The following is a 27468-nucleotide window of genomic DNA, read 5'->3' as shown; positions in this document are numbered from 1 at the left end:
AAAGATGAGAAACTGATCTCATTGCTCTGTGATATGGAGCTCCACTCATACACAAACTATTAAAAACACATCAACAAGCCTCCTCACTGAGATCCTTTATAACTCACAAGCTCTGCAATTTATTTCAGTTTCACTCACAAATCATCTTGCTGTGAATATTCATCAGAGCTCCAAATAATCTCCTACAAACACACATATTCACATATTTATTGAAAGTGCCATGAAAGCTACAGCGCCCATCTATTATTGGAAATTGTTCAATCTTTCATAAACCTTCGATGCTGTTTACCAGAGTTTATGTCTTGAGTAGAATTAAGCAGGCTTGAAGGTTGAGAGCCATTTCAACGAAGCAGAAGAGAAGGTTACCGTTGTTCCACTGGGTCTTCCAAAGGAACTTTTCTTCATGTTGTCCTTTTTTGAATAAAACAAAAGATAGATAAAGCATTCTGTATTGAAGTTTCAGCTTCGGGTCTGAATCATTTACGACACGACAGCGAGTCAGAGCAGGTTTGCTTATGAAGCGTTCAACAGCTGCAGAATCCCGCTTACGCAGGACGGCCGTGCAGAGCTTATTCTGCACGAGGGTTTGATGTAGCGCGATGGCCGATTTACACAGACCACAGCACTCGGTTATCTTTTGTGTGCATCAGCAATTCTCTATCTGCTGCTGCCATCCTTGATTTGTTTTAATCTCTGAAGATTTTTCAGTTTTTCCAGAGGATTACGTGATGTCAAAACAGACATACACCGATCAGTCATAACAATATGACCAGCGGCCTGTTTTAAGCACGTCCTCCTTATGCTGCCAAAAGGGCTTTGAGTGGAGCTACTCTGGCATCCTGTGGAATGTGTGAAGGGGTCTTAGTGAAATGGGCTTGCTTCCGACAGACGCCATCAGATTGGTATTTGGGGAGTTTGGAGGCTGGATGAATCCTTCAGACTATTTGTTGTGGTCTTTTTTCAGGGCCCGCTCCTGTCCTGGAGGGCAACGGCTGGTGCTGTTATGGCTGATCTGTTTACATAAGCATCGGTCAGTTATCATGGGAAATATACTGATATTAATAAAACTTTAAGGGGTGAGCATTTGTGAATGCTGCAGCAATATGCATTTATCTCTTCTTCATTTTGTTTATTCAAACAGGTGTTTTGGTCTTGTACAATATGTGTTGCACATTTCTGAAGAGCTGTTTGTGCACAAAGAAACCGAAAAAATCTTAGTGTGACAAATAAAGAAATGATTTAAAATGGCATATGGTTCATGACCTCTCAAACTGTGATTGGTCATTTTTTATAATCCTTTAAAAAGGGAGAGCAGGTCCTATAGCATCATGAAAAAAGTTACATGACGCTCTTCAGTTGCTGCTCAGACTGCCTTGGCTGTGATTTAAAGTATGTCATGGTTACCCTGACGATGTTGGTTTTTACCAAATACAAATAGCATGTAGGCCACATGCCTTGGGATCCCAATTTGCAGCTCAGTATTATGTAAAGATCACAGCAGACGTGAGCTTGAGTCTGGATTCCTGCTGGCAGCTCCTTGAGGCTTCAGTGTTTTTCATGTCCCAACTGGAAGTTCTTTTCTTAGGATTTTTTTATGGGGCACTTTTGTCTTTAAGCACGACGTCAGTGAATAGACTGAGAACATGGGGAGACAGAGATGAGGGTAAGTTTAATCTTTGACGTTTATTAGTCAAGAACTTGCAACTGTGGCTACAAGGGAATGAATGAGAAACTGACAGCAATGTTCTCAGAGCCTTAACAGTTAGGACTCTAAAATTGTTCGTTTTCCTGAGAGTCGTGCAGGATGCTAAGGGATTGTCAGCATAATAACATCGGTTTGTCATTTTAGTTTTCATTTAAAGAAAACTATCTGCTAGGTTTTCATGGTTTTGGTTTCAACTTGACATCTTTGCAACTTTAATCCCTCTGTCCACTTTTTAATGGAAATAAAGCTTTTTTTCTATGTTCAGCCTGTGTGCATTAAGGCATTCCTACTGTGTTAATTAGTGACATCAGAGGTCCTAATAAGACTGCACTGTCGTCCTCTCAAGTATGATCCAAGGTGGCATTTGTTCAGGCAGACTTCAGCAGCATATTGCATGTGAATTGCATGTGAATTGTGAAAAGGAAGTTCGTAGTTTTGATTTCTAATCCTAACCGTGGGAAGATTTAGTCTAAACCCGAGCAGGAAATGACAGTGTGGTTTCTGGTTTGACTGTGAGGGTAAAGGGAAGCTTCAAAGATTAAAAAACATTTAGCATTAGACACAGAAGTCTCCGGACTCACTGATTCTTATGCTTTTTTAATTGTGCAAACAGACTGTTTCAACACAACTGTGTCTTCACCAGTCAAAGGGGACACAAAATGAATGCAGGCCATTATAGTCAATCTCACACAGGCGTGCATTAGTAATTGGACAGCTCGTGAAACAGCATTACAAGCCTATTGGACAGCCAGAACAAGGGTGGGTCTGGCTTTGATAAGAATCCACATAACACACTTGTAGTGTCATCGGAGACAAAGAAACAAATTCTTCAAAAATGACAAAAGATACAAAGATATCAGTATGTTCTCTGTTCTGTGTCTGTTTGAAAATGAATAAAATATTGATTTAAAAAAAAAAAAAAAAAGATACAAAGATAAAAGACAAACATCTTAAAATGAGACCCATAATGAGGACATGACTAAGCATGCCATACATTTAGTGTTTGGGCTGTCCAGTAAGTTTGTAATGAGGTGCAATTACCTGTCCAACGGCTTCTGCACACCTGTTTGAAATCGCCTATAATTGCCTGCCTCTACTCTGTGTTCACTTTGACTCTGAAGACACAGTGGAGTCGAAATGTAAGTCTTGTGGTGTTCCTTGCTGTAACGGCCACAGTTTCTAACTTTACTGTTTGATATCAAAGCTCACCGAAGTCTGAATTGGAGATTAATCTCGACCACGCACCGTCTTTGACTTTGTGGTTGCATCTGATGCAAGTTCAGGACATCTGACGAATGGTTCCAGGGGTTGTCAGACACAGCATCCTGCTTTGACTGGCGTTTTGTGTCACTGTTGAGAAACAGAAACAGTGAAAACTGTCATGGGCCATGAGGTTTGAATGCTAACTTGGTAGCTTACACAGCAGAGTTTGTGTCCTCGGATGAACCTTGCTTTTAACATGCTGCTTCAATGTTTCTGCAGCAGACAGACTGCTCTGTCTGGGATTTGAGTTGTAGTATCTTTCACATACAATAAATACAACACAGTTTATACATCATTTTACCAGTTGCATGAAATGTACGCTTCTTCTGCTCTCATGAAAAGAGATTATGTCGAAGAGTCCAGGAAAACACAGGAGGTGAGACACTGTGCATGATGGGATCCAAACCCATTCGGTTATAATCCTACAGGATTACAATGTAACAGAGGGATTAACGTTTCAAGTATGTAAAGTCTTGTTTTTTTCCCAAAACAAGTTAAAAAAAAAAAAAAAAAGGTTTTAAGCAACGTTCAAAGTCATATTCAAGAAAGTACTCTGTTAGCATTATTTGTGCTGTGGAGCCATTTTTAAAATGTATGTATTATTTATGATATTCATTATCATTTCCTCTGTTATGATGTTCATATCATGTTATTCTTATGCTTATTCATGTTTTAAAAAAATGTAACCTCAAAATGCCAACATTTCAGGAGTTCAAAAAACAGCCCCACAGACAACAAAAGCAGATTAGACTGTAGAAAATGAATCAATTCGGAACAACATAAAAGCAAGAATATCTCATGTTCTGCAGGCAAAAAAGATTCTTTGTTTTGTACAACAGATCAAAGTGCTTTACGTGATTAATGAAGACAAAGGGATTCAAAGAATAGAAAACCAGATCTGGATATGAAAGGAATTCTTCCTCTTGTGATTGATTCTTTTATGCTAGAAGTTTTATGTTTTGCTCTATATACAAGCTGTTATTCCAGGCAGTGGACTGGAGCGCGCTCCTGTTTTCGAGCCGTCTTGTTCAGGAGTTCAGTTCTGTATATCATCTTGTTCAGGTGATCTGTCACAGCATGACACCACCTGACCTCAGATCAACTACCACGCTCCCAGTTCCACAAGGTTGCTTGCCCCTCAATTTTAAATGCTCACTATTAGAAAATTTCAAAGAGCCAGAGGGGAGAGGGGAGGGGTCTTCCCGCACCCCTGTTGCCTGGTTGCTGCCTGGGGCGGGGGGGCCAGGAGGAGGAGTTGTCCTGCTGGTTCGGGGTCTGTGGTGGCTGGGGGGCTGCTGGCCCCCGGATGTGCCCGCTACGCCACACTCCAGCGGAGGTGGGGGATGGATGCATGTGCTGTGCGAGTGTTTGTGGATGTGTTTTTTTTTTTTTTTTTTAATATTTTTCTTATATATATTTTTTTATGTATGTATGTATTTATATTATTATTATTATTTTTATTTATTTATTTTTTTTCTCTTGACTGGGTCTGGGTCCTGCTGTCCTCTGGCCTGCTTGTGCTGTTCCTGATGGGGGGGGGGGGCATTGCTTCTCCCCGCTGCTCGCGGCCTCACCCACCTGTGGGCACGTCTTGACTCCTGGGGCGCTTGCCCAGGGGCACTGGGGCAGGCGCTGGCCCACTGCGGTTGGCTGTCAGGGGCGCCTGGCCCTCTCGGGTGTTGGGCGGGGCCCCTGCCGGGGGGTTTTGGTGACGCTCGGGCTCGCGGGGGCCGGTTGCGGCGCGCGGCCCATGTCTGGGTGGCGGGGGCCTGGCGGGGCTGGTAGGCTGCCGCCTCTGGTCGCCGGGGGGGCTCTGCCCGATGCTTGTGGGGGCTCTGTCTGGGAGCTTCCTCTGCTGTCTTCTGGGGGGATGCGTGGTCGTCCCTATGATGGGCTTCCCGGGTTCTGTGCTCCTTGGGGGCTGTTGGTGGCCTGGGTCTGGGGGCCCTCTCGGCCTGCTTCTGATTGCTGGGGAGGGGGATTGTGCCACTATACACTGATATTTAAGCATGGTTATTATGTGGGACCATCTATGTGTATTGCATGTTCATGCACACACACTCACACTCACATTCATTAAGCAGCTCACTAAGCAGTTGTTGTGCTGTCCTGTGGTCTAAGGTCACCTGTGTGTCATATGAGATTGCTGCTGCTTGTGTTTTTTTTTGTTTGTGTGTTTGTTCTCTGCTTGTCTGCTCCTGGTGCTTCTAAGGTTGGATTCCCCACAAAAGCCGTTAATCGTCTTCAGTTTTGTTTTTACAGGTGCAGCAGCTGGTTGTCGGATTTTTCATTGTTTTTTTATGTTTGTCTCTTCATGTTTCTGTTCTTTTTTTCTCTTCTTCGCTTTCCCTCTCTCTCTGTCCCCCGGTCCGGTTCGGCACTATTATCATATCCTGTTAAATATTGTAACAAAATTTAATAAATAAAAATGAGGAGTTGATGGGCGTCAAGGGGAGCTTTACATTCATAAAGTTTCCCTTGGCATAGCAAATGTGTTTAGCATAAACGGTATTCAGATTACAATTCTGCTGCCATAATGCTGGACAGGACAAGGAAAAAAAAAAAAAAAAAAAAAGATCAACTACCTGCCACTCAGATGAATGAATGAGCAGTCCTGAGTCTCCTGAGTTACCAGCTGCAGACCGCTAGTAAACACAACACCGATGCACCATGTGCATTTAGATCTGCAGTGTGTCCTTATAACGATGGGACCCAGAGTAATATTCTTTCATCTGTCTGTAAGCAGGATCTGGCTCACATGTGTTGACAGATCATGCTGGACTCAGGGGTGAGCTGTGCAGATTTTGATGGTGATCTGGATTAGCAGTTCAGTTTTTGTTGTTGCCAAACCCCTTAATGTTACATTTAAGTGCTTGTGGGGAAAAAGCAACAGCTGTATGCTTTTTCTTTTTGCTTTAAGGGGAAAAAATAATACAAAACTCATCATTTATTAGATATTTAAAGCCATTTTACATGTTAGTTCCTTTGCACGTACGAGCTCAACAGATGGTGTTTTGTTAGTGTGTTAACTACACTGAAGTTATTGAATTTTCAAGTATTAAGTAGTTTAACCTGGTTTGAAAGCTTTTATCTAACACGTTGTAAGATTTTTTTTTTTTAACAGAAATGCATGACTAAATATGTCAGTATAATTGAAAGTGTCCTATCTAAATATTTGGAGTTGCATGCCTCTTGAGATGGATAAAAAATGGGCTGTTAAGCCTAATATGTGAGCTAGTCTCCCAGCAGACTGTATTAACAGTCACCCTGTGTTGCTAGTTCATGCTGCTGTCAGCATTGATGTTCTCTCTTTGGTTCTCTATTTTATAGATCAGATCAAATGAGGTTTTTCTCTTGTTTTCTCTTATTATTTGTCGGCCTGAGGTGCAAGATTGGTTCATCCCAGCTGGTGGAAATTCAACAAAAAAGTACATTGAATGTGGAGAAGTGTCCCTCAAGTCAAAACCAAAGTCTTGTTTATCTGCTGAACTGATACCAGTGAAAAGGACATATTTATAAAGCTTTTACTGATGCACATTCAAATTACTTCCAAGGCGACGAAAATGCACGTCATATATTTATGTCGGTTGGTGTGGCCAGTCACATGCAAAGAAAATAGAATAATCCAGAAAGATTTATGCTACTATTGATAAAGCATTGGTCATGTTTTGTCAATAACCTAAAGCCTGTTTAATTGAGGCCATTATTTGACTGAACACATCAATGCATCCCTGTTTGCCGGCAGCAATGGGGGGTTTTACACCACAGCAGTCCCAGTTGCTGGTTTGGAGCCACACTTGGAACCAGTTCTTTCTGTTTTGACTACCAAAGGTTCGTCTCCAGCTCCAAAAACACTAGGATTAGAGCAGCACCGGCTCTTTGTTTGTCCAGTTAAAACAACTTCTTACGTGAAGGGAAGGCGGCAGGATTACAGAGACCAACCCGACCAATGAAATGTTGTGACTGCCGTGTTCAAAAATACAGAAACAGTGTTCTATCTAGTCCGGTTAATCCAAGACAACAAAAGAACACACTGAGCTTTGATATGGATGCGCTGGGGTTGTGCCTAGTGATTATGAGCAGTCGGTGTCTTACCTGCAGCAGCGGTCAGAAAGCTCTCAGCTTAGACAATCAGAGGGTTTCCTCATCGAGGTGCTGAAGCTCAGAAGAGAAGAGCTCTTTTTTATCATCTAAAACAACTCAAACCTTAAAAAGGAGCTCAAGCCAGAGCTATTCTGTGTATTTCCATGACCTTTTACTTCTACAATTTCTTAACCGCAGAACACTTGTATGGCAACAGAGTTCACAGTGTGCTGCAATGCAACTCCATGTTTTTACATGGACCGCGTTATGAGAACCCACTCCGTGAAACTGAATGAGTACGATCTGATTCTCCCATCCGAGAGCACTCTGTATCGGATGTACGGATTTTACAAAATGCACTCACAGCAACATTTACAAGCATTGTCAGTATTTTAATGATTCCAGCTAAATTTTATAGATCCCACTCAAAATTGTGTGTAAAAAAATCCTGCGTGCAGCAGCATTTATAGATACCAGTCTGCTTTTCTGAGAATGCTGGTCAGCATTGCATTGAGTATTCACACTGACTGCTGTTTAAAACTGGGTTTACTAAGAAGGAACTATGGGAGATAGCCCCGAGTTCCTGTATGTCCGAACACGGGAGAAAACGGCCCCGCGGATTAAAAGGTTATTAGAACTGCCAAAGGTTCCTACAGTCCGAAAGCGGCTAATGTGGCTCTTTGGTTCCAGTTCTTAGTTAGACCAACTAAGAACTGGTTCTAGCACCAGAACCGGCACCGGAATTGCTAAGGTCAAAAGGTGTAAATGAGGATATCTTTATAGCACCATGGTGGTAGTGTGCTGCTTTAATGGATTTCACTTTGTACAGATATTCGTGATTCTCAGAGGACGAATCTCCTGGGCATGAGTTTAACAATTTCTTAATTCAAAGTTTGTTAGATTCAAATCAATTTGTTTAAAAAAAAAAAGAAAAGAAAAAAAGCTTGAAGAAGCGATCAAAATGAGCTTTAGCCTTAAATTGATACTTGTTTTGTTAGATTTTATAATTATATTTCCAAAAAAGAAGTTGACCGTTTTACACCTCCAAGGTTTCAAACCATGTAAGTTTGAAATTTAAAAAGAAAAAATAGATTGAAACGCAAATCGTGACGTATTATCTGCTCTTCTTGCTCTCCCCTCTCCCTCCCTCTTCTCTGGCCTCCCAAACCCCTTTACTTTTGTTTTCTTCACCCTCCCCCACCTCTTTCCTTAACATCATCACTCTCCCATTCCCCCTTTTATCTTTCTCCCCTCTCTCAATTCAGCCACTCCGTCTCTTTTTCAGCAGGGACAATAGTGGCAGAGCAGTTTAAATGGATTGACAGCAGCCAGAGCGTTCAAGTCTCACGGAGATAATTATTCATTCTGTTTAAAAATTAACACAGTAATCGCACAGATTCACTGGTATTTGCAGCAATTATTCATCACCAGAAAGCCGGCGCATCTGTGGAAACACAATCAAGTTCGAAATCTAAACAAATCATCCAAAACATCTTTAAAAATTATTCTTCTTGCTTTTCACCTGAAAGAAGAATCATCATTATCTTCATCAGCAGACAGTTTCAAGACACAGTGTGCCTCATCTTAACCCCCCCTCCTTTTTTTCCTCCGCCCTCCCAGGCTCCCTCCTGCTTCATCCCACCCTCGCTACGTTGCCACGGCAACACGTCGTACTGCCTCGCTATCTGCTCTGCCCTCTCCTCGCGATGGGCTCTCTTTTGTTGGGTGTTTTTGTGTTCGTGTGTGCCGAGACAAAGACGCACATCTCCGTGTTTCTCTTGTCGTTTTTCTTTTTCTCAAGAAGCTCACGGGCGGCTGATTAAGTGACAGCAGATGATGCAACACAAAATACTGTAAAATCAGTATGAGTCATGTAACTGGCTGATGTATTGTGTGTGTGGGGGGGTATTGTTCCAGGCCCTGCACGGACATGTTACTGTCAAAAACAAGCAGCAAAAAGGAAAGAAATCCTTTATATTTTATATCTTTTATCCATTTTATCTTAACCATGTGGGTGTTTGTGATCTTAGCTCTTGAGATTGAAGCCTTTTTGTTTTGGGATTAAATGTTTTGACTGCTATAGGATGGATTGATGCTGTAATCATTTGTGAATGCCTCTCCACTCCAGCAGGTTAAACTTTTTAAAGAAAAACAATTCAAGTCAGGTATGTAGATTACCACAAAATCAGATCCATGATGGATCTGAAAAAGCAAATCATCAGGTTGGTTTAGAAATGTTGGTTATGCTACATTAAATACATGCAAAAGTAATAACATTTAGGTTCATTTAACATCTAATTAGCATTTAGCGTCAACTGAACGAAGATGGTGATCATGAAAAATTCTGCACATCAGTAGGTCATCCCTTAACCATGATCTGATGTCATAATGTAAGTTGTTCATATTTGAAAAATAACAAAAAAAAAACCAGTAAAAGTCATCCCTGTGAGCCAAAAGCTCAGGCTGACCATCAGATACAGCTGCGTAGTTGTTTCAGGAATGAGTGAGCATAGCATTAACCGTCAATATCAGAGGAATATGTATTTCTTTGAATCATGCAACTGTGAATCTAGTCCATCCATCCATCCATCCATCCATCCATCTGTCATCCGCTTAACCGAGGTTCGGGTCGCGGAGGCAACAGGTTCATGAGAGAAACCCAGACATCCTTTTCCCCAGCGACACTCTCCATTTCCTCCTGGGGCATCCCGAGGCGTTCCCAGGCCAGAAGGGATGTGTAATGTAGTGAAGCCCCAAAATACAAACAGCTGTAACTGAGAACAATGGTTAAAATGAGATGAAGGCAGCTTGAAAAAGTTTTCTTCTTAACTGTTATTTGTTTTGTACATTTCTAGTCTGTGGAACGGATGCCTGCTCAGTTATTTCTCAGATTTATGGCTTTTTTAACCCTAAATTGCTCATTTTTAATCTTTAATTTATAAATAATAGTTCTAGCCTGAATATCTACAGCTATTCAGACCACATTACCATATACAGTAGACTACAGTTCCAGTGAGTGAACTCCCTGTGGATTAATTCCGCATTAGCATTGTTATGTAACATACAGACCCCTCCAGAATAACTGGTACTTTTGTGAAAACTGTGCCAACGTGGCTGTAGAATATTAATGAAGAGGTTGATAGGGGCCTCCTGTATCTTCTTAGGAAGCAGCTCAAAATGTTTGAACACTTTATTAGATAGCTGCTAATAAGAAGGAAGAAAACACTGATTCCAACCTACTGAATTATTATAATTATACTGATCCTTTCATCATTCTTATATAGAATTGATGGGACACTTGTAGGCATCCTATAATCTGGCTTTTTTATATATCTGAAGCACACAATCTTAGACAGCAAATGAATGCAGGAAAATTAGGTGTAGTGTTTATTACTTTTTGTCTCATTTGGAATAATCACTAACAGTGGATAATATCACTGCTTAAACATGTTGTCTGTCTCAGTTATCAGTCTGGAAACAGGAGGCTGAGCAGGTTTGTTGGAAAGAAAAAGCCATTGACCATGTTTGTCTTAACAAACAGTGTTGTAGTGAGTCAAACTTCTGTGTTACTTCTGTTATCTCTCATCTGCAGACGGAGGGAAATCTGACCAAATGTTCCTCCACTTCACTGAAATAAGCTTCTTAGATTTAGGAAATGACAAAAAATCCAAATCATTCATGTATGAGACTGAGGCATCACTACCAAACAATGTCTCTCCTTTTTCTATTCACAAAAAGTTTGATTTAAACTATCAAGGCCTCCTGTTGTGCAACCATTGTGTATTCTCTGCAAAATCTCGAAGCAGACTCGGCAATTCATATTAATGCCTTTAAAAATGAAAATTAAACAAATTAACCATAAGAAGTAGTAAATGCCAATGCATACGGCCATGAGCAGACATTGTGGCTTTTTTGCAGTCTGACACAATAAAAGGTCACAAGAAAAATGTTTATACCGCTCAACACAGCGTCCTGTGAAGTAATCTTTTCTTTGAGAAGCCACAAAATCTTCATGAATAGGAAGTGGAGCATGAGAAGATGAAGAAGTTTCAATCACTGGCCTGTGTGTGACATGAGCTCGAGACCAACAAATGTTTCATCAATAACGTGACAACACTTTACTGAAACATTTTTGCCACTTTTGGTTGAGTTTAAACAATAACATTACTTGTTTAGGGTTTGAAAAAGATTATTGTTAGGTTGGAAATACATTCTTTTTACAAGGGGATTGTCACCATCTTTGACATTATTTTGCTGGTTGCCTTGGTTACATGTAAACGCAACATGTTGCATAAAAAAACTGTTAAAACATCACTGGGACAGGCTTAGAAACCAAAACTACTTGGGTTAGGTTGGAAAACTTTCATTATCAGTGCTTTTTACAATGCAACCATACAGTCGTGTAAACCAGTTTTACCCTTCACATCCTCTGCTGGTCACATATTCGTCGTACAAAACTATAATCCATATATTCCTGCATGAACAAAGGCCATATGAGCATGTTTTAAGGAGGAACTCTCACACAGAAGTTTATATTTACTGTGTCTGGTTGATTATTTGTACAGCTGGCTGTATATATGATAAATAAATTGGGAAAATGGGTCACGTGGACAAGTTCCCTATTTACCATAAAATGAATAAAATTTCCCATGAATTATTTTAAGATTGTTTTTGAGACTGACTGAAAGTAAACAGAAATCAGCCTCCTGCAGAGGGGTGGCTGTGGCTCAGGAGAAAGAGGAGTTGTCTGCCAATCATTGATGGTTGAACTGTTTTATTGAGAAAAGCACTGCACTGGCTGAAAAGTTTTGTGTTCAGTGCTTAAAGTGTTGGCCAAGAGAAGAAAGGCAAATGACTTGGCATATTCAGATACTGATGGGATTCAGTTGCAATTCCCCTGTTTATAATTCGATGCATCTTGATGCCATGTCCTCTAAAATGACTTTATAAGTGCACATATCGACTTTTTCAATAATAAACACGATCAATCACGTCAGCGTGAATGCTCTTTTTGTCGTGCTTTTAAAAGCCAGACAACTGTGTTAAATATAAAAACGTACTTAGTGACCCACTTCATCAGCGTACATGCTGCATGTTACGGATTAGTCAGTGGTGACAGAAGTCCATGTATACAAGCAATGGTTACTTCACTTGCTAGACTAGTTGGTGGTTTTATTCTGCTGGTTTTGTTCTTTGAGGTTGCAGACATTTGGTCAGGGTGAATACAGCTCAAATATTTCCTTACATTAGTTGTAGTACCACAGTATTTCATTGCAGGGATGTGGATTTTACACATTGTGTGCATCACACCCTGTTCCTGCTTTCAGGTTTGTTCATAACATCCAGTCTGTGTCCATATTTACTTTTTATATCACTTTCTGCTGAGCTCTGCCTTCCTCTACCATATCACTCAGTCTGTGAACATAGAGTTTCAGCCAAGTGAACTATGTAGCCTAACTTCTTCTTCTTTGGAATGTTCCAGCTGTTCGAGTTAATGTAAATGAGCATGAAGGCAGGAAAATTACAAATGAGCAATTGTATACCACAATTATTTGTGGGCTGCAAACCGTTGATTATTTTCTACCATTATTATTTCTTATTAACCGGTGCAGATTGTAGCCTTTTTACATCCCCACTGTTCAGTCCTGATTATCAGTGTATAAATTGCTGCTCAGATGCTTCAGGAATAATGACGCAGTGATGAACTGGGCAGAATGACCAGTCCCCTGGCGCTGCACCTCCCTCAGTCTGTTTGGCAGGACGACAAGATCTGTGGAGGCCTGGCACAATCTGGACATGCGGGTCAACTGAACCAAACACGCGCAGAATAACGAGAGGCAGCACCCTAAAAACAGATTATCACTTCCTCCCTCATTGAATTCTGTGAAGTAGCTCTTGAGATCTGCTGCTAACAAACGCATCTAAACCCACTTGATTAGCTCTCTACATGAAAGAAGCACTGGAATGAGGACATTCAAATGTTCAGGTTCGGCAGCTTGTCTGTTTACTTAATCAGTCAGAGAAAGCACTCCACGGGGAAACCAACTGAAACGTGGACTAATTTAAACTCACTTGTGATCCTGGTTCAGTGTTTGTTTATGGAGTTGGCAGTATTTCAGAGGCTGCAGTTTAGTCGATGTCACCTTCTTTCTCAGGGGGATTTTCAAGCAGGAAACAAAATGTAGACTTACCTTTTGAAACCTGGGAAAGCTTTATAAGAGTTCCCTGCCTCTTCATATGTGTCAAACTTCCTGTGTTATGATATAAAAAGGATGGTGACTACCATTAGAAACAACTGACAACCTAACACTTATTTTTATATGTTGATACACAAATGATAAAGTTCCCCATTTGTAGTAATAGGCTCTATGTGCTCTGATTTGTTAAGCTGTAATTAAGTGTTATTAGAAAAGTTTTGGATTTGCACACAAACATTTGTGGTTTAATTACAGTCTCTGCAGTCCAAAAGAAGAATGGGATATGTCTTAATCGTAAAAGATTATTGTTTTAAGTCAAAACCAGTTTAAGTGCTGTTGCAAACTTGCCATCAATCAATTACTCTCCAGTGTTTTATATGAATGGTTTGACATGGTAACAGCAGGCCTGTGATGGTCGTACGGGCGCTCATCTCGAGTTCTGCATTCAGAACAACTCCGAACTGAGAAGAAATGTCTGCACAATCTCTGAAAGCAAAATGTCGACCTGCTTCATGCACTGTCCATGTTTTACCAAAACATAAAGATAATTATTACTGTCAAATGTCAGTGAGTAAGCGTGTTAAAAACCAGATGCAGATGCATAAAACTGTGTGTAAGCACAAAGGCAGAATTGGGTATCTTGTCACCAGATTTATAAAAGCGTACGTATGCATGGTTGTCTTAAAAATCTGAATCAGTGTGGAAATTAATGCTGTGCAGCAGCCAGATTCCCATTCTGATCTTTAGCCATGAGCGGATTAAGACGCTCCACTTATTAATCATTTGCATGTCTTGCACCAAAACTAAAATCGACAACACAAAAAAGCAGGATTTTACCAAATGTAATTAGAAGAAAAGCAGAAAAAAAATGAGTTTTATTTGGTAGTCTCAGCTCTGTAACAGCACCAATTCTGTTAATTCAGAACAAATTACTAAAAGAAAGAAAGAAAAGAAATGGTCTGATTACAAATAAGAGGCAAACAGCATCGGCTCACACTGAGCATCAGGGCTACTGTAGACCCAGTTGCCCCATAAAACCTAAAACGATGCATTATCAGCTTGTGCCAATAAATCGGAGCAATCTCTCAACATGTGCTGTCTTCTTAAAATTACATTAGCCAGGTCCTCTAAAAACGCCAAAGCAGTCTTCCTGATGCATAACCGTTACTCAAGACTGCAGTTATTTCCAGCAGACAATTAAAGATGTTTTTTTTTTTTTTTTTTTTTTTTTTGCATTCAAAAACTGTCACCACAAGGGGGCAGAGTTTTACTTCTTTTTGGCTCGATGACCCCTGGTTGCTTTTGATTGTAACCTAACTTAACTGTTTTAATTTCTCATGAAGAAAAACAGCTGACTAACAATGACAATAAGATCAGCAAACACTGATTATGATGTCACTGCTGATAATGTGCAGGCCGGGCACATTAACACAGCTACCTTTGTATGTGTATGGTTTACATTATTTGATTGTCTCGGTCGTTTCGTAACTTTCCTGCTGAACAAGGTTACTTTGTGATGAAGGTTATGTTCACCTGCCAGGAGCTTTCGTTGTTGTTGTAATGACTGTGTTTCCACGTACTATTACTCATCTCTACACACTTTTAGCCAGCAGATTGTTGATTTGCTAGTGCCAGTGCCAGCCACTGCTTCCTCTGTTGGCTACAGGACAGACTACACACTACGATGACTCAGGTGTTGCCTTTTCTAATTATGTCAATAGCTGTGGTTCAGTTCTGTCAGGGTTCGTCATCTCTGCACTGCCCGTGTTATGGACTGGCAAAATGGATGGATGGAAATCAACAATAACAATAAGAGATAAGATCAGAAAAAAATCGTTATCATTCTGAGAAAACTCTGAGAAATTGTTCACCTCTTATAAGTCTTAAATTCCTCTGAAAAACGGGGCCCACAGATATCCGTTGGTTACATGTGGTTTTTGTGCCTGTGCGTCACTAATCCATCAGGCCCCAAGATGGCATAAATCCAACAATAACTATTCTTATTACAACTGTGCTTGTCCATCTGTTTCTCCCAAATTGATGTACAAATATTCAGACTTTAATCAACTAAAGGTGCTGGAAATAAAAGAAGCTCATAACCAATACAGGAAGAACCACAAAGTTGCAGGTTATTCAAATACAGTTCACTTAATTATTGGACTATATAGTTTTTTTGCTTTTGTTATTTTCCCTAAATCCAATTTCTGTTCTAATAAGAGGCTTTTTTCAGTTTAATCTGTTTCTGTACAACATTTACACTCATTGCACAATCATGTCAAGTAAAAGTCCTATATTGGGAAATGGTCTGTACGAGCAAAATGCAGCCCCAGAGGGGAACAGATGGGATAACTGAAATGATTTGAGCATCAGGGAGCATGTCAGTTGAATTGATTGGCTAAAAGGTTTGGGAGGAAGGACGAAGAGGAAAATGTATTGACTTGATATGGAGTAAGAGCAGGAGGAAAAGGACTGTTGAGTAAACAAATTGGATAAAAGGCTCTGGAGAAATAAGACAAGGAGTCTAAGGTTTTTTAATTTACCAGAGCCTGCTTAGTTTTTTAACTTGTTTGAGAGGTCCGACCTACTTTGAAGCGGCACAGATCTGTCACAGTTTTCTGTTGCATCCAGGGAGTTTGACCTTCTTCTGAAGTTCAACTTTAAGTCCACTCAGACATCCTGACATAAAGATGGCCTTTGTAAAGAGCAGGGCAGTAGCTAACAATGTCATCACTGGAGGCTACACTTTAAAAGCCTGAAAAAATGCACTTCAATGGATGTCATCTTTTCCCCACCACAAACTCACTTTTTCCCCGTTGAGGCCATGTTAACTCATCCTTGTGCGGATGGGAAATGACAGAAGCGGAGCAGAGTATAGAGGGAGCTCATCAACCTGATGTGTTGTACAAAGACTGAAAAAGCATGACGGAGAGAGAAGATTTATGACCCAACTCAGGCACCAAGAGGATGGTAGACGGCACATGTCAGAGTTTGTTATATCAGCTTCAGCTGCATGCTGGTGGAGCATTGATAGACTAACGCTGGATTTTACAACATTTTTCACTCACTGTCTGGCATTTCATTTTGACACATTCAAGGTTTTTTTGCGCATCAATCATAGATTGAGGGGAAAAGATCCTAAAAAAGACTGATTTTACAAGTTTCTATGTAGGAATTAATGAGTAATATAAACATAACAGGGGCTTCAATGCAAGTATTATGTCATTCTAAAACTGTGTAAGCATCAATGAGGCATTTTATCCACAAATACTGAAAAAATGTCAAAAAGATTCTCATTTTCTATCTGCCTTGTGGGGCTTTTAGCCTCTTTTGGCTCATTGTTTGCTTTCATTGCATTTCTGGCACATAATCTATAGGTTCATGTGTGTTAAATGTGTTGTTACTTATGTCATGCTCCTTAATTTTTATGCGCCTCTGTGGATTTCCATTCTCTGTGTTCTAGCTCTACTTCCTCCTTCAAAGGGTTTGTTATCAGTTCAGATCTTTTGCTTCCCGTTTTTGATTGCCACAGTATCTGTTTCCTTTTGCTTTTTGCCTTTTTGTCAGTGTCTTCCATGCCTGGTCAACACCTGTTTCTTGCCTTTTTTCATGGATCACCATAATATAGAAGCACCTTTAGTTTGTGGAAGTGAGTAGAAGCACTTGCTGCTTCTGCCTGTGAGCTTGCATTTCACCTCAGAGGTGAACATTAACTCAGGGATGTTGTGAATCGGGGTCCCATCATCTGCTTCCACCTAGTCTCGTGTAGCTGTCACAGCTCTCTTTGATAAACTGAATAATGAATGAATGTAGCTCTGAGCGACCTGATGTTACGGCTTCAGGAGGTTCAGCCATGAAATATGTGCTGCGCTTACCACAAAACAGCTGTGATCCATCTTCCTGCTCATCCTGCTGCTGTGTCAGTGCTGTCTTTTATGTCGTCTCTGTCATCCTGAAAAAGGCTCTTTTATTTCTTCTCCTCTCTTGTTGCTGCAGTTTTACTTTGGATCAATTTCAGTGTTTAATCGATTAGCTCCAAGAGGAAGCCTAATTGGTTTTATTTTGTTATATAAATATATACAAAGCTTGTTTGGGTTTCATTGCCAATGTCAGATTACAGTGTATGTAAATCACGAGTGTTTTACAGTGTGTTGTTGTATTTGGCCTCAGATGCTGACTCACCTTCCTCTAATGTGCTGCTTCGACTGAAATCTGACCCGGCGTCCTCTGCCAGCTTCGGTTTAAAATCCATGACCTTTAGTGCTGCATCACTATTGGATTTCAAAGGTCAATTCAGTCACCAGTAATTGAGAGTTGTGAAACCCCAAAATGATGCAGGCGCATGTATTTTTCTTTTAAAACAAAGTTGTTTTAAGATTCCTCACATTTTATTATCGGTGTTGCTGTTGCTCATTAAATATTTAACGGCACGTCAGGGAGATCTTATTTCTGAAGTTTATTCAAACTAATGTTACTTTATGCATAATTATGACCAGATATATGTACATTAAATTTATGATAAGATACAAATATTTATGATAAGATGAGACTGTTGCAAACCGTTGATTAGAAAGTAAAACGTTAATTTATATGCCTTCATTTATTTTTAAGATGTAGACTTTTTTTTTTTTTTTATCTATCAGCCGAAAGAAGCTCAGAGCACAACACTAAAAGATTATCACCATTTAGGGTGAAATTATTAGGAAACCGTTTCTGTTTGAATCCAGCTGAAATGTGAAATATAATCAGAGTTCAATCTTGGACTTTAAAGTACTACTATGTAACTTCTCAAAAAGCCCATTGTGGAGCTCCCCCTACAGGCTGTTCCGAGAGCAACTCTAGTCCGGTCTCTTGCTTTGTCGGCCTCTCTCTTTCTCTTCCTTGCTTCATCAGTCAACGTCTTCTTCTGTTTCTTCGGTGCCTCTGCCATGATGATCGTACTGACAATGTTGCGCTAGCTTAGCCTTATACCTGGGAGCGTGAGAGGGGTCTATTTGTTTTTGCGGTAGGTGTGCCAGAAAGCAAGTCGAAGTACTTCCGCTCAGCTCCCGGGCCGCTCCAGCAAAGTTACATAGCGCAGTTTTTCCAACTCAGACCCCCGAAGGGCATAGGAGACAGGCCAATCGTAATATTAAAACTCATTCTAGCAACACAATTTTTTTTCAAGCTGTTATTTTAAGGTAGAAATGTTATATAGTATTGCTTTAAGGCACTTCAAAAACACATCACCACATCCCTCCTTCTACGACTCGTCCTGGACTCCTGGACTGTTGAACTAATGTATGTTTGGAGCTCTAACTGAAACACTTGATGCACTAAATCATATATGTGTTGCAAACCTTAAGTCCCTTTTTGGAAGTACGGGCTGGATTGTTGTTTGTATCCACACCACTTACAGACCGCCTCGTTGGGTTTGTGTTTACTTATTTTCACTTTCAAGAGTTTGCTAAGCTGCGGCGCCTCAATTCCACCCTAATTACATCCAATCATCGCAAACCTCTCAGTGGTTACCATTTCAAAAGAATCTCTTGATGGTACCATTCTTATTGTGAATAAAAGAAAATGTGTTGATGCATTTGATTAGAGGGTCAAAAATCAGAAATGAAAAAATAGATGACAGCATAGATGCATGAGGAGGAAGCTTTGCATTTTGTACAGATGTGGTTTGTCTCCATAGACGTTTATCCTGCAGTGTTTTGATGGCCTAATATGTAAATTGGAAACAAATCACATAACCGTGTACCTGCTGCTTGTCCCATTCAGGCTTTTCCCTTCAACCCTGACTGTTTGAGAAAGGTACCTCTCCACAGTTGTTAAATATTCACCCAAAGTGACACTTACATAATACCTTTACAGCCCAAATCCTCTCAGTCACACTCCGAAGTGTTTCTCCTTGAAAAGTGTAAGATATGCACTGCAGGGAAATTTAGTTTTGTTGGGGAAAATCTGATGTCAAACACTAACAGATTGCAATGTTTTGATGATCATCTAATTCAGGGAGATGAGGAAATATTTAAAACACATTTACAGTGTTTTACTGTAACCCTTTATCTTTCAAGTCAATAATCTGGTCATTCACTCAGGATTAGGTGTCTGATGCTGTATGTTAGTTTTCTAAGCAATTAGAAAATTGCAATTCAATACATCAGGAAACAGGAAAATCTTACAATTCTGTTTTTAAAATGCCTGAAGTTCTGTGGGAGTTTGTATGATTTCTTAAAATGAAAAGCAGCTTCTCCATGTTTAGTTCTCACTTTGTGGACAGAAAGCAGACCTGTTCTGGATGACCACAGATGCCTGCAGCTTCATAACATACCAGAAAAACTGCAGTATTTGAAAATAGATTCTCTGAAAGCTCAGCTCAAACGTGCATGATAACAACACGTACAGTTGCAGCCAACTGATTCTAAATTTCAAAACAAAAATGAAGGGTTAATCCCTTTCAGCACCTATTTTCATATGCTGTGAAAAATGATTCTGAGTCATTACTGTAATTACTGTAAAAGAAAACAAAAAACAAGATTGGCAGATTTTAAAATCAGGTTGCAGGCCCAGGTTAGATTTGGAAGAAAATCTGCCTCAAAGCTGGAGGTGGATGCTGTTTTTTTTTTTTTTAAGCCTTGGAAAGAAAATCATTTCTAATGTGTTTATGCTGCTCCATCAAGCCACAGGCTCCCAGGAGTGCAAGCAGGGGGTTGAGTAAACATCAAAATGTACAAATGTAGTGGTCATACATCAAAGAAACCAGAACAAGCAAACAAAAAATACTTAAGTCTCATCCGTTCCACATTTTGTGCCGTTGATGTAGACACATTCAACCTCATCTTCTGTCACTTTTAATCTTCTTCAGCCTTTTGCTGTATCTGAACACACTCAGCAGTGACCTGCAGCAGGAATCCAAAAATAGATCTCCTCTCTTACTCATTTGTTTAGGATCGACTTTTGCCTCCCAGTAGCCTAACATCACAGAAAATGCTGAAGTGGTTCTGACTAGGTGGTCTTAGAAATTGGCTGCTTGCATTTATTGAATATTAAAGCTTCCTACATGCCAACAACCTAAAAATGCACTTAAAAATGTTGTATTTTTCTACTCTGTCAAAACAAGATGAGAATAAATATCAAAACCATCCTCTTACAAATGCACTAAGTGACTAAAACAGATTTATTTTAAGGTATGAATCCATTAATCCGGCATTTAATTCCCATCATATTTTGTTTGACCTGTTTGTCTTTGCTTGGGCTTTTTTTTAATGTATTGTACATTATAATGGTTCTAAAAACATTCACATTATTCACATATCAAATAGTCAAATAATATCAAATAATAGAGTTGGAAATGACAACAAATTCTGATTTAAAAAAAAAAAAAAAAAAAAAAAAAAAAAAGTTCAAAAGCCCCAGATTTTTTCCACGTCTTTCAGCTTATATATGATGACACAAATTGAATTGTTAAACTTAATATTCACATTTCTTTAGGTTTTCATGGATTCTTTTCCATATTTGGGCCATTCATAGAGGCATGATTGTCCCCAGCCAGTGCTATCCAGGGGTCTGTGCTATGAAGCAGGATGAGAGGCTTAGAGCTTCATGCTTAATTCTGGATTTTCAGTGTTCGTTGTGTAAAGAGTGCATCACCATCGCAACTTATGCTGGAAACCTAACCAGCTGCAGAGTGGGATAAGAAATCAACACACATGAAAGTACCACCTTCAGGCGTAAGTCAGTTGCATCAAATGATGCACGTTCATATTCAAATGCAGATCCATCGTGTGAACTGAAATCACTGGACAAAGAAAAGCCTTCTCCTTAGGCATTTTAGAGCCTGGCTGACATGAATATTTCCCAGAGTTTTCAAAAAAGATCAAATATCAGAAGGTCTTTTAATGTTGTGTGCTGTAATAAACAAGTAATTGCAGAATTCTAAAAAGATGCTCACACGGACCACGCTGTACCATACCCTGATGCATACTGCGACCCACGTTGCTGCTTTACGACGCGTTCTTTCATTTCCACATTTGCCAAGTCTGCCTTTTTAAAGCAATTTCTTTTGTTCTCTTGTGAGCACTTTCACTTGCTTTAGACTTGTTACCGTCACAAGATTTGGCAGCACCTGCTCTCACAGTGGAGTCGGTGCAGAGGAGAATGGAGACACTTTTTGGATGAGGGAGAAACCTAAGTGATGCTCTGTGTTTGGATGGAAAACTTTGGATGGGCACACACATGCAGTGGAATAGAGGGATGTGACCCATTCATCACATGATGTATTGTCCATAGTAGAATAGAATGTGAATGGAATATCCTAAAAAAATAAGTCACATCTGCTCATGTAGCACTCTGGACGTTTTTCTGCTGCTCTTCTCTGCTGCTCTCTCTGTTATTCTCAGTGCATCGTCCTCCTCGTGCATGTGGACATCTCTTCTCTTCTCTTTAAATATCTTCAGCAAATCAGTACTTTTGCTGCTGCTACTTCTCCCCTCCTCTAGTCTCTCCACTGTAGCAGAAGGCCTGCAGCTCATAATCCATTTTTCAGTTTTCATGTATAATGCATCCTTCATCAAAGTGAAAATGTCTGTCGGTATAGAGGAAAGGCCAGAGGTTCAGAGTCAGAGGAGCCCAGAGGCAGCTAACAGCTGAGAGCAGGAAGGGCTGTCTGACAGGCATTTGACCCAAAACTCTACCTCTTTGTAAACCTTAGAGGGATTCAATATCTGAAACGGTGTTTTGTGTTTGAGTTATGGTTTAATCCAAATGGGAGGAGGAGTATTTGTATACAATCAGTCGGTGTCAGTTTAAGTAAGCCTTTTTTGATATATCCACACTGTTGAACTGTTAATATTAGAAACACGTCTTATCTATATGTGAAATTTGGGTACCTCCAAGCAGCAAATTTAAATCCTGTGGGAAAAGGTGAGGTAGAAATTACATTTAAATTTATTTCAGATTGTAAATTTGATTAGCCTGTATGGTTTTTTTTTTGTTTGTTTTGTTTTTAATGTGTAGTGTATAAGTTCAAATTTTTTAAAAGTCTTTTAATGCTGAGTAACTATAGAGTGGGAATCAAACCGCTAACCTTCCGGTTATTGGATGACCTACTCTAACAACTGAGCCCGTAATAAGGAGAAAATATATTTACTTTATGTGATAAAATGTCCCATAAAATCTGACAGAAATGAAATTTTTTGATTTTTGTATGGAACAAAAGTCCAAAGTTTTACGCAGACGTTATGAAGATTCTTCTCAACATGGAACATTTTGGCTGGTTCATGGCGGTTTAGAAAGAAAACGCAGGAAAGTATTCACATTTACAGGAGAGTTATGGCATGGCCTATAGTTTACAAGAAAGCTCGTCACATATGGTTGGCAAATGGTTATCTCTGGTGATGAAGTTTTCTGTTGGAGCTTATGTGTTAACGCACCAGTTTCCATGTAAATATGAACACAAATATCCAGATACTGTGTCTTATTCTGGACCAAGGCTGTGTTCGAAACCACATACTACATATTGCATACTCATCGATCAGACAGTTTGTAGAGCGTTCACCCACAATGCATTTCGCTCCTGCCCGAGCCGAAATCAGCCGGCCTGAAGCTGATTTCACTTAAGTTCTAAACTCTGTAAACTTTAGCAACATTTGAAACATTTTCAGGCGAGAAAGTAGTCGTTTAGATCCCCAACGTGTTGAAAACCTGACAAAATACCGGCTGTTTACCATTTTGTTCCCACGAATTCGGCGCTACTAAAGCTAGCCGCAGTGAGCAACGCACTTCCGGTTATTTTCACAAAATAAAATACCCGTTGCCTTTTATCACAGGGAAAGCCATTACCATACAATTGGTGCTTTTGTTTTGAAAACAGAAAGTGAACCTACCCTCGTTGTAGCTAGCTTGAAACTGCCGTTTTGACAGAAAATGACGATCGGCGACGTCACGTTACGTTGCATCTTGGGTAGTTTGAGTATGAGTAGTAACCTCATGATGCATACCCAACATTTCGGCGAATCTAGTATGCATCCGGGAACTTTTCGCTTACTCAAACTTGCATACTAACTCAAAAAGTTAGTAGGAGTAGTAGGAGTATGCAGTTTCGAACACAGCCCAAGACTTTGTACAGCCCGTTAGCTAACGTCTTTGCTACTGAAGCAATATTCCTGCTGCGACTCTGGTTGGGATGATTCATGTCAGTGAAATCCTGATGCAGACAGCCTACATGACCTCAGACACCCTTGTAGCCTCCATCTCTTCCACACAGTGCCACAGTTTTTATATAAATATCTGCCCAAAGCCATTTTCATCAGCCAGCTCTTATGTCATAATGTAATCTTGCCACATTGCTGGACCATAGCCAAATCATGACTGTAATTATGATAATTATGTCCAGCCTTCTAGGAAACACTGCGATGGGCTCAGATACCACACACTAACCTACCCGAAGACGGATTCATTTCCCTCAGGCCTTGTGTCGCGGTGACTCCAAAATAGACCAGACCATTTCCTACTGACTATGAGATTAGAGCCCATTTGCAAAACTAATCTAATGGAAAGGGACAGGAAACTCACAGAGGTGATTTTACGTTTACTGGAACTCACGAATCCTTTTCTGTTGGTGAAAAGGCCGTTTTAATCCTTTTGATTGAGATAGTCTGTGTGTAGGTGAACAAAAGATTCTTTCTGAGTCTGTAAATGATGAGTTTAAATGTTGAGATTCCTATGACAATATCCTCCTATAGCCTATATCATCCTGGTAAATTAGGTAATAATGATAACAATAATAACTTTATATATAGCACCTTTCAAAGGACCCAAGGTGGCTTTACAAAAACATAAACAAAGAATATGGTCGCAGGGGTCACAGGATGAAGGGGATTACTGGTTGAAAGCCATGTTTAAGTGTCCAGAGACGGGGCATTGCAGGGGGGAGAGAGAGTTCCAGAGGGTGGGTAAACTGAAGGCCCGATCCCCAAAGGTGCGGAGCCGGGAATGGAGAGCAGGCCGGAGACAGTGGAGCATTTATAGTTGCACTTTGTTTTTCACCATTAGCAATTTTCAGGTTGGAGATTTGGATAATTGAAGTTAAATATTTAATGAAAATGGCTGTTGTCTCTCTGTTAATCATCTAAAAACCAAATAACTTTCTTTTTCAAGGAATTCTGTTGGATTGTATTTGATTTGCTCGATGGTTAGACTTAAATATTCATAAATAATCACGCCTGAACTCGTTTCAAGGTGATGAAAAATATTACCATCTGCCACTATTAACATTAATCTTATGAGTAAATATTGTTTTTTCAAGCTTCCTTCAATGTAACTGATGACTGACCCTCTCTATAACCCTACACAAGCAAGTTTGAAAAATAAAAACAACCTGGAGGTGTAATCATCATTACAGATAATTGAATTAGTCTCTCATTTCCCCATTACACTGTGTACCTCCACATTCCTCAATTTGGAGAAACGCGCATCGTCACGGAATTACAGCCTGGAACGTTATTTTCATCTCTTTCATTCTTTTCTTGTTTCCAACAGGACAGTTTTCCTGCCAGATTTGGAGGGATCCACTTTGTGAACCAGCCCTGGTACATCCACGCTCTCTATACTGTCATTCGACCCTTCCTCAAAGACAAGACCAGGAAGAGGGTGCGTCAAGAGATTTGTCAACATTTAAGTTGTTGGAAATTAAGAGACAAAATGATTTTCTTGCCCAAAATGTTATGATCCATTCAGTGACCTGCAGACAAAATACCTAAACAGAGCTAAACATGCCTAAAACCTTTCCATTTGGTCTTATTGTTACATTAGACTTTAAGAAAAATTCATGCCACAGTATGCTCTTTATCTAGACCATCTTCCTTTTGCAGATCTTCATGCATGGAAACAACCTGAACAGCCTCCATCAGCTCATCCACCCCGAGATCTTGCCATCAGAGCTGGGCGGGATGATGCCGCCGTATGATATGGGCACGTGGGCTCGTACGCTGCTTGACCACGCCTACGATGAGGAGACGGACTACTGTCCCGAGTCCTACACCCTGTCAGTGCAAGACCTGGAGAGAGACCTGGAGAAAAACATGTCCCCAAAAACCATGAAGAGGTCAGCGTGTCACTTTCATCACATCCGTTGTGCTGATTTTTCTTAAGGAAATGTGTTTTGTGTAATATTTTTTGTAACCTGACTTCCAAACTTTACTTCTCCAAATGGAACCAGACAGATTTCATAATTAAATTGTGCATTTAAAACTAATATAAGCCCTAATTTGGAGAACCTATTCCAAAAAAAAACCGTGCTTAACTGAGGCTGCATGGTTCAAACCCTTCACTGTTATCTCCTCATTTCGTGTCAGTGTTAAGCAGAGCATCAATACGTTGTGAATCTAATCTGATTATCTTTGCACAATTAGGGTAAACAAATGAGACAATAATTGAGCTAATTTGTAGATTTCTATCTTAGTGTGGTCTTCTTGTCATCTTTGGCTCAGCTGATGAGGATAAACATGCACTAATTAGTTCCTTTTCACGATTTATTGCATCAATTAGATATTTATTTTATTCATCTTGTAGTAAAAATGATGTTAGCAAACATTATCCAAGTTGAATGTGATCCATGTGGGTCTGGATAGAAAAACGAAGCAATAAATAAACATAGGGTGATAGTGGAATAAGTTGACCCAGCCTTTGTAGCTTAGCAACCATCCACTTCCATTGTGATGTGACCATTCATTTTGAAAGCCTCCATCATTTCAGACTGTGAAAAGAAGAAGCACCAGTTTCACATCTTTCACATGTCAATTCATCCCAGTATAAAACTATTTCTATTGCATTTTGGTAACATTTAAAACCATGAAAAGCTTTTATATCTGACACAATGAGTGTTGAACAGTGATTCACTGGTCTCTCCATTCGACATCGGCTATGTCGTGCCAGTATTAGTTTGGGCAGCAGATTTATATTTCGATGTATTTGACCAAAGTGTTCATCAGTTTAAGGGACGTTTTATCTAGTTTTATCTAGTTTTACCAGGGCTCTCAAGTCTCACGCAATGAGCGTGAGACACACGCATTTCAACAAGTTCACACGCTCACACGCCACATGCCATTTCTCACGCTGAGAAATGATCAACTTTGTCGCACAGAAGTTCTAATGGCCGATACTCTAAACGAGTCAATGGCAGGTTACTGTGCGCTCGTACAGCTCAGAACTCTAGCTCTGGTACAGCCGTCTTGATTTAGCAACCCATCGGCAAATCACAAAATAGAATTTCTCAGCCAATCAGAAAACAGAATTTCTTGTTGCCGGGTGTGAAATAGCTTTCAGCTGCAAGCAAGCGTTCCATGAATGCACAGCGGACATAGCCTATTATGCTCTGAATACGTGCAGAAGTTGTAGATGAGCTGGAGGTGGAAGAGAACCGTCAGGATCATCAGCAGGTCATATCTTCATTTATTTCAATCTTTTATTAGTTACCATAGTTGTCCTACTCTTTGTAAAAGACCAATACCTGCCGGTTAAAGTGTTCGTTGGAGTAGTAGGCCTAAATATTCAGCACACACCCTTTGACATGAGCAACTTAATGAAAAATGAAAAATATGTAGGAGTGTAATTAGACTTCCATGGTTAATTTTATTCAAAGGTGACTGGTATGAGCAGATTCCCAATAAGGATATCTACAATTGCCAAACTGGTATTAGTTCTGCCACACTGAAATGCTGATGCAGAGAGGGTTTTTTCCATGGTGGGGCTCAATAAAACCAAGACCAGGAACACTTTGTTTCTGAATGGAACTCTGTCATCCATCATGACTGTGAAAATGGCGGACATTGAGCCACAGTGCTTTAAATGGGAGCCCCCAATATCAGTCATCAAGCATCAAAATCTGCCACAAACACTTACAACAACACTCATAAACAAACACACACAGAGAGGGACTGCTCAAGGGGCCCATTTGGGGTTATGTTTGTTTTTCTTAATTTTTTTTTTGTTAAGACTTTGCATACCTAAAACAATTTATTAAATATAGCAGAATTTAGTGTAAAAGTGAAGATTTGTGATTTTGGTATAAATAAAACAATTTCTTTGTTCTTTAAGTAGCTAGTTTATGGCGATGGGATACTGCAAGGGACCCCCCCCCAAAAAAAAACCCCGAAAGAAACCCCCCCACGCACATGGCCCGGCCCCTGCCCCGCCCGAATCTCACGCCAAGCAAACTTGAAAACTTGAGAGCCCTGAGTT

At 40.0% G+C, this 27468-nt stretch overlaps 1 protein-coding gene across 2 annotated transcripts in view; it reads left to right on the top strand.

Annotated features, from left to right (window-relative positions):
* The window catches only part of clvs2 (clavesin 2), a 42309-nt gene that overhangs the window by 6844 nt on the left and 7997 nt on the right, over positions 1 to 27468 (top strand). For both annotated transcript variants that reach the window (XR_012768937.1, XM_075459352.1), the window contains exons 3-4: positions 24769 to 24879; positions 25101 to 25333. Coding sequence is in view for 1 of the 2 variants with exons in the window: in XM_075459352.1 (XP_075315467.1) it covers positions 24769 to 24879; positions 25101 to 25333 (344 nt within the window). In the remaining variant the exon portion in view is untranslated. The remainder of the gene's footprint in view (positions 1 to 24768; positions 24880 to 25100; positions 25334 to 27468) is intronic.

The sequence above is a fragment of the Odontesthes bonariensis genome, chromosome 24 (genome assembly GCF_027942865.1).
Source record: "Odontesthes bonariensis isolate fOdoBon6 chromosome 24, fOdoBon6.hap1, whole genome shotgun sequence".
Lineage (NCBI taxonomy): Eukaryota > Metazoa > Chordata > Actinopteri > Atheriniformes > Atherinopsidae > Odontesthes > Odontesthes bonariensis.
Note: the sequence above shows the minus strand (reverse complement) of the source record. Positions and strands in the feature narration are given on the sequence as shown.